The 11,045-nt window shown below is 36.9% G+C and overlaps 1 protein-coding gene across 2 annotated transcripts in view; it reads right to left on the bottom strand.

Annotated features, from left to right (window-relative positions):
* Nucleotides 1-1,177: 1,177 nt before the first annotated feature.
* Nucleotides 1,178-11,045, bottom strand: part of LOC110052970 (fibroblast growth factor receptor homolog 1-like) — a 25,300-nt gene continuing 15,432 nt past the window's right edge. For both annotated transcript variants that reach the window (XM_089294299.1, XM_089294300.1), the window contains 9 exons: nt 10,308-10,539; nt 9,751-9,861; nt 8,806-8,996; nt 7,263-7,385; nt 6,551-6,621; nt 6,250-6,290; nt 5,308-5,404; nt 4,129-4,228; nt 1,178-3,628 (listed from right to left, as the gene is read on the bottom strand). In XM_089294299.1, the coding sequence (XP_089150425.1) occupies nt 3,566-3,628; nt 4,129-4,228; nt 5,308-5,404; nt 6,250-6,290; nt 6,551-6,621; nt 7,263-7,385; nt 8,806-8,996; nt 9,751-9,861; nt 10,308-10,539 (1,029 nt within the window). In that variant the 3' untranslated portion in view covers nt 1,178-3,565. The remainder of the gene's footprint in view (nt 3,629-4,128; nt 4,229-5,307; nt 5,405-6,249; nt 6,291-6,550; nt 6,622-7,262; nt 7,386-8,805; nt 8,997-9,750; nt 9,862-10,307; nt 10,540-11,045) is intronic.

The raw sequence follows: 11,045 nt of genomic DNA, 5'->3' as shown, positions 1-11,045 counted from the left end.
CTATCATCTCATATCCAACTCGCGCTCGTGGAATAATTGTTATCTAGTCAACTGATATTTTACGTTCACTTATTGTTATTCGAAGTGCTTCAGAACCGTAACTTTAAGTACCTTTGGTCTCTTCAACCCTCAAAGCAAACCCTACGTTTTGATTGAGGGAAGAGGCTCTTTTCATCCACGACACTCAAAAAGTAAATAGGTAAAATCATATTCAAAAGGAGAAATAACAGTTGGTTATCAACTTTTATTTTTTCTTTTGAATATGATTTTCCGAAAAACCGGCCTAGTTTAATTTGGGTGTGCGCCGCTATACACGAAGCTATAACCTGAATTCCTGAGGGTGATCGACATAAAACAATCTACACCAGCGTCAGCATCAAATGAAACGATAAATATTTTGTTTAAAACAAAATGAAGTCATTTTTGATTATGCAGAAAAAGACAAGCGTGTTGATCTAAACAGAAAATTACGTTTTTCATCCTGGGAGAAGTTCAATTCTTGTATACGGCGGGCCGGTGCGCCCGAAATTTGAATTGACCGATCTAGATTCAGTAGGCAGGAAAAGCTGTACTGTCCTGACGTCGAATACACGTTATAAGGAAAGCCATTTAAGTCAGGTATCTTTTCTCACTGGAGACAACGTTAAATAATCAAGAAAAGGGATTTTATAGCTGCAAAAACTATGTGTAAAATGGGAAAAAGTTGAAACATTAAAATTAAAAGCTTGTGTTTTCAAGCTTTTAATTCAGCGCCAAAAATGGGTCGTTCACGTTCGCCATCTCGCGCTTCGATCGCTGTCTACAGGGCGGATCGAAATTGGTTGCGTCATGTTGAACAATATGCTGTTCCTCGTCAAATCAAACCCAGAATTCTCGACTTGGGCTTTAGAAGAGGCCAAATCATCTTAGCGTTGTCTTTATTTTTTGTTAAAAGAAAAAGACTATTATCGAGTCGTTTCGGAAAGAGAGCTCAGTTTTGACTGCCGTTCGTATTGCGCGCGCAGCGCCTGCGTGCAAGAATAGTGTCTTACCAACTAAACCTATGAGGGGGTGAGGGTTAAGGGTGGGGTGGGTGCCTATTGGGAAAAATTTAAAACCCCGCCACTTTTTAACCTCAAAATGTATCTTTTTTCTCACTACATCCCAGACTGTAAATGAGTTAGAAGAACAAGTTCCATTTTTTCCTTTTTTTACAATTTAATTAATTCGAATTTACGTCATATAAATTTTATTTTAAATAGATAGCGAATTAAGCAAAGAGCGTTGTTCATAGCTAGATAGTGTCAATATACACATGTAAAATCCCAATAGTGTAATAAAAAATAATAATAATAATTAATAAACAACAGACAGCACAGGTCGTGGCCGCTGTCGACAATATATTATTACTTTACAATATATATAACTACATATATTTTTTTGTTTTTCTTTTCCCTCGTTTTGAATTTGATATACTCCTAAACTTTTCAAATCTCATAATACTAAACAATTAAACTACATCGGAAATTCGCAGATATACGTGTTTGAATAACAGTCTATGAAAAGGGAAAAAGAGAAACTTTTCAACATCGCTATTCAGAAGAAAAGAAATATTTTCTCTTTATCATTCAATTTCACTCGGTAGAGTTCAATATCGTTTTAAACAAGTTCAATTATTCTCTGACATTGCACTGACATGTAGGAGAGCGATAAAACTGATCAATAAACCCTTTGCTAATCATTCAGAATACAAATCAAGCAAAATTTCTGCAACTGTTCCGTTCCACGAACATTTATAAATGGTTAGTGCATTTCTTTCAGTTCTCTACACGGTAATCAAGGAAGAACACAATTCTAAGTAAACTTCGAAAAAGGAATCTCTGAATAACCATTTTAACGTGTAGCCTCAATGCGCACCTTTACCCGTCATTTGTGATATGAAGCTGCGGGCTTGTTAAAACACAGTAATACTCATTTCAGTATAACGCGATACACTACACTGAGGTTTATAAAAACATTGCAATCCAACCTGCAGTCTAAGAATGAAACCCATTAACTTTCCACAATCTATAGGTTACCTAAAAAACGTTCCTATTTTTCTTGTGGTATACCATGGAATAGCCCACGAGTCACTGCACTAACCTAATTTAGGTTAGTTATACTTACTACTTTTCTATCTGGAAGTGTACATATTAGTTTTGCAACGCTTTCTCGTGGTATACCATGGAATCTCCCACTAGTCACTTGTACTTTCTCGGTATACATAGGGGACTATTTTAACTATTTTCAACTATTTTATACCATGCCAATTAAACTTTTAGAATGTTTTTGAACTAACATCCTATTGTTTACGATCTTCTTGATCGGTAAGTGACGTTTTGTTGTTGAAATCTTCATTTTCTGCTGGGTGTTCGATCCGAAATTAAAGCCGAGGGGAGAATTGGACTCTGACATGGCTCCAACAATACTTGAAAGAAAATGTAGAAATTGGGCCACTTAGTAAATTTCTGTGGGAATAATATCGCAGCGCACGATGGGAAGGTCGGGTGTAATACCAGGGAGTATACAACGACTTTCCTGTGTTCTGATTGGCTGCATTTTCTATGGCATGGTATAAAACTGTACATGTATATTGAAGTAACGAGCAAAAATTGTAACCTATGTGTTGGCTATCAACATATGCTATCTATAGGTAAAGTCCTTGTAGGACTATACATGTAACAACCTGCTAAAGTATGTTACATAGATATTCAGGCATTTCTGTAAGTAAACTACCGATTTTGCCAACCCTTGATTTTTGACCTCCCGATTGTTCCAACATCGATACAACGTTAAAACAGATTTTCCTTTGATTTTTAAAATCTCACGATTTTTCGAACCAATTTCAGTTCCCCTTACTACATGTAGGTGGCTCGAGAAATCAGCATTCCACTGAACTATAAGTCCTTTTGGATATCGGCATTCTCAGAGACAAGACATAAAGTACATTTAGAAGAAACTCCAGAGCACGGGAAGCTCTGATAAATTGATTGATTCGATGAAGAAATAATCTCATATTCAAAACAGAAAGGACGACAACAGACCGTCCAATAACATTAATGTCTGTTGCAATTCTGTTTAACCCTGTGTGATATAGTGATCACCCAAAATCCTTTGTGACTCCTGTTGATCTTCCTCTCTGTTTGAAACCCTCCCATCTTTTATTTTTTTTGTTTTACCCTCAGGTAAGAATTTTTTGTTGTTGTTTTTTGTATAGAGGATAATATCCTATGGAGAAATCACTCGAACGTTTCATTCAACATTTGTTTCTCTTTGAAATTGTTTTTTCGAAATAACTTTTCTTAGGGTGTGTTCCGTTGGAGCGATCTGAAACAGGATCAGTGATCCAAGATCACGCAGATCATGGTGCATCAAAGGAACCGATGAATCCACTCTGATCACGGATTGCTGGGTTCCTTTGACGTACCATGATCCGTGAGATGCTGGCTCACTGATCCTGATTTAGATCACCACAAAGGAACGTACCCTAAGTTTTCCCTGGCAATTGTGCAGTGTGCGTTAGTGTAATCTTGCATGGTCGCTGATCCTAATCCCGGTCTTCCACATTCCCGTACAGCTGGTCGTCATACACGTTCATGTAAATAGTCTCCTGAAATGAAGGAAGGAAGATGATGTTCAGCGCATGATATCTACCGCTCAGTTTACAAAGTAGATATACTGGATTTACAAAATCCAGGTATACTGGACACCTATTTAACAAAAACGCTGTTGTTGGAATTAGCATAGCCTGCGAATATTGCGTAAGGCAAAACAAAAATTGCAGTCTTTACATTAAAAAACGAATTGCTGGGGTACTTTATCTCTAATCAGCAAAAATAATTTATAGCAACGATGTCTTGATGAGAATTATAAAACGTCAAGGACAGTCAAGGACTTTGATGGCCGATCAAGAGAGATTAAGATAGTGATGTTATATTCGTTTTGTCCTAGTCTTTTTCTCTCTCAGTTCCTCACAACTTAATTACCTCTGTTGACTTAAACGAGTTTAACGCCCATGTGATCTTTAAATAAAGCTCTCTTCTCTTAGAAACAAAATAAATGATATAACTTTCTATAAGTAATGTAAAGAGAGCTATGAATAGGACTCACCTTGTGGCACCGTTCTAATCTTTTGATTGTCCTACTAATTGACTCAAAAGTAGGTCGACGGTCAGGCTCGTTGTTCCAGCATTCACACATCAGGGCATAGCTGAGAAATAATGACACGCCATAATGTTGCCATGTATCAGATAGTTTAAATCTTGATCTTTTGATGATTGAGATTAAGATTGAGATCGATAGTAAAATGATCCAAAATGACACGCCATAATGTTACCATGTATCAGGTAGTTTAAATCTTGATCTTTTGATAATAATTGAGATTAAGATGATGATTGAGATTAAGATTGAGATCCATAGTAAAATGATCCAAGATGATAATGAAAAGTAAAATGTACAGTTTAACAATTCAGACATGTTTCGGCAGAAAGGTGTCTGTAAATTTTAAAATTGCCGTCATTCATTTGAAATTAATTGTTACCTTCCTGCTATTTAGACCTTTCGGTAAAAAGTACTAATTATGGAAAGCAGTGCAATCAAACTGGAAAACATGCCATTTATTGTCCAAAAAAAAAAAAAAGGAAATTTGTGGCTTAACTTGCAGGTTAATTTCAAATGACGTAGCACACGTACCCAAATTTTTGTAAGAGACGACTTAAGAGGAGTAAAACTTTCAGCCTTATAGAGTAAATAATGCTTTCAGAATTCAGCATGTGCCCCTTCCCATCTTTCGGCAAAAACAAGTCTGTGAATTTTACAATTGTCATCATTTATTTGCAATGAATTGTTTTCTTCCTGCTATCCGGACCTTTCCGTAAAAAGTAGTAATTGTAGAAAGCAGTGCAATCACACTGGAAAATAAGTTTACAGTAAGAAAAAAAAAACTGAAGAAATTTGGCTAAACTTGCAAGTCAATTTCAAATGACGTAGGACACACCAAAATTCTGTAACAGACGTTTAAACAGGAGTAAACGTTTCAGCCTCATAGACTAAGTAATACTTTTAGAATTCAGCATCTGCCCCTTCCTTGCGCTAGCTCCCGAAAGTTAAAGTAAATTCGAGGCTCCATTCACAGTCAGTTAAGAAAACTTCAGCAGTCCTGCCAAACGCCTGGTTCATTATACCCTATGCAATTTCTTTTCGCCTGAGGCTCAACACAAGTGGTTCACGTTCGGAACATAATTGAAAAAAACAACGTTAATAAAAACATCGATGAATCATTCCACTTACATTTCTTCGTCTAAGTGGACGGGCTTTGGCATTCTGTAATTGTCTTTTATCATGTAGGGAATACGATGAGCCTTAATATTAGGATATGGACGACCACCTAAGAACATTTTCAGACGAGTTAATACTTAGGTATAACATGTGCAAGCAAAAAAGGTACAGAGTACAAAGTACTTTCTTACAAAAACAAAGCACTTTATTGAAGTAGCCAACTAATACCAACTTGATTATTAATTAAGTTCTTTAGAGTTCTTTTCATCGTATAGTGATCGAGAGCCCGCGTAAAGTTTTAGTTACGTCCCACATGTTATAAGATAGATCAACAGTGTTGTGACAATGGCGAGTCAGATAACTGACGATGACAGACAAAAAATAACCAAGGAACACTGACTTCTAAAGTACCCGTAGACCTTGTATTACTATGGATCCTATTTGTCTTGAGGGGATTTAATTCCTGGAACAATTACATTGTAAGTGCTGGGATCTGGATACTCCGCTTCCCATAAAGTTGATTAAAAAAATGCTTTTGATACAAAATGGCTTCGATAAAGAGGACGAGGAAGAAACATCTCAAAGTGTGAATTGTAGCTAAAAGGAACACTATCACGGTGATTTTGTTGCAGTTTTGGTCAAATCTTTAGTTAAACGGAAGAGTGAATTTTAATTTAGAATTTTTTCCAAGTCAAGGCGTTAAAATTTTTAAAGGTGTGCGAAAAGTGATAATTTATATCACAAAACTCTTTATAACGCCCTTATTATAGCTTCAGTGTACTTGTATATTTATGTTCAACAAAACAAGATCATTATTTTTAGGGTCCATCAATTTAAATATGTCTTTTAGGCTGTGGCTTTTCTGATAGTGCACTTGTTATATGCGCGTGTTCAAAGTGCACACCCGAAACAATAATAACTAAAAAATAATGACAAGAGCGAATTATGCGTTACCTATGGTGAAAATCTCGTACAATACGATACCATAGCTCCATCTTGGAAAAAAAAGAGAAGAATAAACAGGGTTATTTTGGTAAAAGTAATAGATTTACAAAGATATGTCGGGGCATAGTATAAACAGAATGTATAACATCTAATTCAACATTTCTTACTTATTGGCTGTTCAATGACTTCTCTAGAACTCCCTGCTGTTGTCTCTTAAATTAAATGTACTGCCGTAGAACGATCAAGTCCAAATTCAAGTTCAAGTAACTGGTATTTGTTTTATAAATATACTGTCGTAATTGACACTCACACGTCACTCTGTGTAGTACAGTAACCATACAGCAACGACTCCACTGCTGTCCATTTGACTGGCAGGCGACCCTTAAAAATGTAATGTACCATGTTTAAAATAAATGAATGAAATAAGGGCAAAAAATATTTTCAAAATAATTAACCAGCAAAACTGTGATGGGCACATTCTCTCGGGTTTGATATCGCTATGCAGGGGAAATAATTTTCATAAAGCACTCAGGTCCCAGTAGTTCAAAGGGTGTCCACCAGGTTTTAAAATCACTGTTCAGTGGATGGCGTAGTATGTTTTGTCTACACCAACAAGTTGATAGTGATTTTATGCAGTGGATGGTAACGTTATTCACACTTTGAACAACAGCACCCAGATGTGTAAGTGGCTAATTTGGCAAATATCCAGAAAGAACCAGCAAACGTTTTATAGTAAATTGGTTACCATGCGATTAGAAATATAGCAGGTCTATTGATCTTGCACACCGGTACGTTGCAGAAGATAGTACACTGAATGAATGTCATTAAAATAAAATCAAGATATTTTAAACTGTTTGTTATGCCGTATAAGGATAAGGTCTGAAGTTGCCTTGATGAAGAAACAGTTTCTTTTTTGATTCTTGAAATAAATAATTCATGGTATCTCACCGAAATCCTCCTTGATTATGAATGTTCTTATTTTATTTTTACTCTGTAAATATTCTTTCTTTACATCTCTATACCTTGGTACGTTTCCGATAAATATCATCTTGCTGTACATCTCTCGCCATTCCAAAATCTGTTATTTTGCATGTTTCTTCTTCGCCTACAAGCACGTTCCTTGCTGCTAAATCTCGGTGAATTATCTGAATGAGTTTTAAAACAAAATTGAGTCTTAACATTCTTTAAGACTTTCATTACACATATTCACGTAAATTTACGACTCTGGAGTTTAAATTAACGCTGGTGATAGCAGTCTTGGGACTCCTATCTCTTAACCACTGTGATGCTGCATAAACAGGGGAAAAATTACACCATCGACTACATACTTCATTATCAAATTTTCAGTATCATTTTAGATTAGAGTGTCCTCCTTGCCATTAGGTGGATTTGTGTTTGGTAGTCCCAAATAGTTCCCCACCCCCACCCCCCCCATCCCTCCCATCCCCCCCCCCCCAACGCTTTGGAAAAGCCATGTCAATATACCAATTTCGATATATCAAAATTCTAACTTGCCCCAAGGCTTAGAACTCATAACGAAATTGAGGTTAAGCCTCGGAGCCAAGTTAAAATATTAATGCAGTGAAACCTCTATTAAGCGGACCCCCAATTAGGCGGACACCGTCTCTTAAGCGGACACTAAGCTGGGTCCCGAAATTAACGTCTTATATTTCCCTTTACAACGAACCCCTATTCAGCGGACACCTCTATTAAGCGGACGCGGACACTAAAATAAATTGTATTTGGCTAATTTCTATTGTTAAAAACCTCTATTAAGCGGACAGCAAACTGAATTGACAAAGAGTCCATGTACCGCACGTATTATCGTTGCTGCTTTGCTGTTATGTTTTTGCATTTAAAAAAGAAATTAAAATTGGTAATGAAAGGTATTGAACTTGAACTCTGGATAGCTTCCTTAACAAAATGGAACTTTATCGCAGTACAGAGTAGCCGTTGAATGTTAATCGTTAACGAACATTGCGCAATTTTTACAAACCGCCGTTAAGCGGACACCCTCTATATATTAAGCGGAAACTTGGGAAGATCTCGAAGGTGTCCGCTTAATAGAGGTTTCACTGTATAACAAAACTGGCCTGTTGCTACTAGTCAGCCTCTCTCCAGTTGGAGTCAAGTTTTCTGTGCCACTTGCACCGAAAAATTTGTTTAATTTGCTTTTTTCCCAATTAGAACAGCAGTGCTAAAAACCATGACGCGACCTTTATCTCCTAGTTTACCGACTTCTTGTCGGCGCCAGCTTTTTGTCTATTCTCTTTTGTGTTTTACCTTCACTCCGAAACATGACAAGTATTGACATGGGCTACAATAGGGACTCTGCAATATCAAATACTATTTTGGGGTCCCTTAATAAGAGAATTTTCCCTTCTTTTCCTCAAAATAGTGTTAGTTTTTTAAATAGGGTGCGAGGAGGTTTGAAAAAATCATGCCTAGAGGAAGAATGCAAAGAAGTGGTGGCTAAATATCGCCAAGAATCGTTTTCGTAAGTGTCACAACTTATTTTTTCAGTGTCTTGTTAATGTGTTCATTTTTTTTTTTTTTTTAATTCACCTTGTTAGCAGCCAGGAATGCCATGCCATCAGCTATTTCCCGCGCAAACTTTAGAAGTTGTACTGATGTGAGAGAACTTGACGGCTTTACATCCGGGTCCTTAAAGTAGTTGTCACTGAGGCCTCGGCTTTTTCTCAGGAATCCAAGCAAGTCCCCGTACGGTATGTATTCGAACATCACCATGACCGGATCTGGAAATCCAACAGGTTAAAGGTTGAAGTTGCAATAAGGATTAAATGTACCTCGGCAAAGCAAGCATACCGTAAATTGCCGTTTATAAGCCCTGGGTTTTTTTCGATGGGAAGGGTTTATATCCGGAGAGGCTTACAAGCGGAATAAGCAAACTGTTTCGAAAAGAGCTACAGCAGTGTTGATGGAAAAACGTTTTTCAAATACTGTTTATTTTTTTATTTTTTATAAATTAAGCTTTGAAACATCATAATAAATTGAATTCATTACATTTTAAATTAGCGGGGGTGGTGGGGGGGGGGGGGGGAAGTTTTTATCCGGCAGGTTGATGGACCTGTACCCAATGGGGTATAAGCCGGAGGACTTACGAGCGGCAGTTTGCGGTGTGGCAAGGATGCAGCTGAGGTGATCTGATATATCTTTTTAGGTTGGTGTGTTTGTTTCCTCAATTCAGACTATGTGATGTTCTGTATAGAACTGTTTCGTTGTCTAGGCAAACATGCATTTAAATACATGTATATATGATTAAATTTAAAACAAACAAATTTTCAATTTAACAGCTCTTGGTCTGAGGAAAGACAATTAACAGAGCAAATTGAAATAGGTCCACAATTGACTTTGCCGCAAGATATTACTTTTTCAGTTGTCAATTAAAATTCAAAAAAAGCTGAGCTTTGTCCCATTTATGACGTACATTCGATGAGATAACGAGTAAATACGGAGTAACAAGTAGTCAGATATTCATGATAAACGTACCTGATAAGGTAACTGCACCCATCAAGCGGATGACATTAGGATGGGGTTGAAGCTGCTTCATAAGTTCATATTCAGCTAACAGGTCTTTCTTGTTAGTCTCTGGAGCTTTATCTGACGCGGAAAAAAAAAAAAAAAAAAAAAAAAAAAAAAAAAAAAAAAAAGAAAGAAAGAAAGAAAAGAAAAGTCGTCCCTAATATAAAAACATCTATATGAAGTAACTGAGTGGAAACGTATTTGGAAAACATAAACATCTTACAGTCTAAACGAAGTGAAAGCACTCCTAATTCGGTACCTGTCTATTGTGTTTAAGTTTTTGTTAGAAAGATCGTGGATTTTATGATTTTTGCTAAGAGCTATTAAACAAAGCGTGAAAATCTGGAAGCGAGAAGTTGTGATTCATTGTCAAGTCATTTTCACCAAACCTGAGATAAGAATTTAAAAGTTATCCCGCTATGGATTGTAAATATTTCAAACCTTACGGCAATTATTTCAATTCGTTTCATGTTTGTTTCAAAACCCCAACTGGTCTAGTTTTCTGGAATGTGTCTATAACGCACCTTTGGTAATTTTGACAGCGACAGTCCCAAGTCCCTCCACGAACGCTTGAGCCACCACACAGAATGCTCCCTTGCCGACATACTTCTGTATGTGAACCTGCTCGCGTGGGAACTCCCAGTCGGGAATCTCTTCTTCTAAACATGAAACATTGCTATATATGGCGTTTAATGGAACATGGTTGACCCTTTTCTGTCCACTTTCGTTTCTGCTTGGAACTCGTGGCTGAGGCATCTAAAGTGGAATAGGAGTTGAGGAGAATTAGAAATATCTCCAAACTAAATCAATGCTAAGGTGGCTCTAAACGGTTTCCAACACTTAGATTTGGATGGGTCGTTATACCCACTCTTTATCACTTGATGCTACAGTCATGGTACCTAAAAACTGCCCAATCCTTGGTAAACACGTTGTTATCATTCTCATGACACAATAGGTTACCATAGCAACAGTATGACCTCCTAAAAACACCCTAAATTACTGCTTTAGGGGCTTATAATTCAAAAACGGCATGGTGAAATTTTTTTATATTATCAACTTTTGATAAGCATGATAAGACGCAACTTTTGGCAAAGTTTAAGAAAATTCTCTACCTGGGGTTCAGAGCCACCTTAATTTTTCGAAAATTTAAGGTGGCTCTGAACCAGTTTTTTGATACCATGATTATAGCATCAAGTGATAAAGAGTGGTTACAACGATCCATCCAAATATAAGTGCTTGAAACTCTTTTGAGCCACCTTAAG

The sequence above is a fragment of the Orbicella faveolata genome, unplaced genomic scaffold (assembly GCF_042242905.1).
Source record: "Orbicella faveolata isolate gen_17 unplaced genomic scaffold, um_ofav_v1 contig_25, whole genome shotgun sequence".
Lineage (NCBI taxonomy): Eukaryota > Metazoa > Cnidaria > Anthozoa > Scleractinia > Merulinidae > Orbicella > Orbicella faveolata.
Note: the sequence above shows the minus strand (reverse complement) of the source record. Positions and strands in the feature narration are given on the sequence as shown.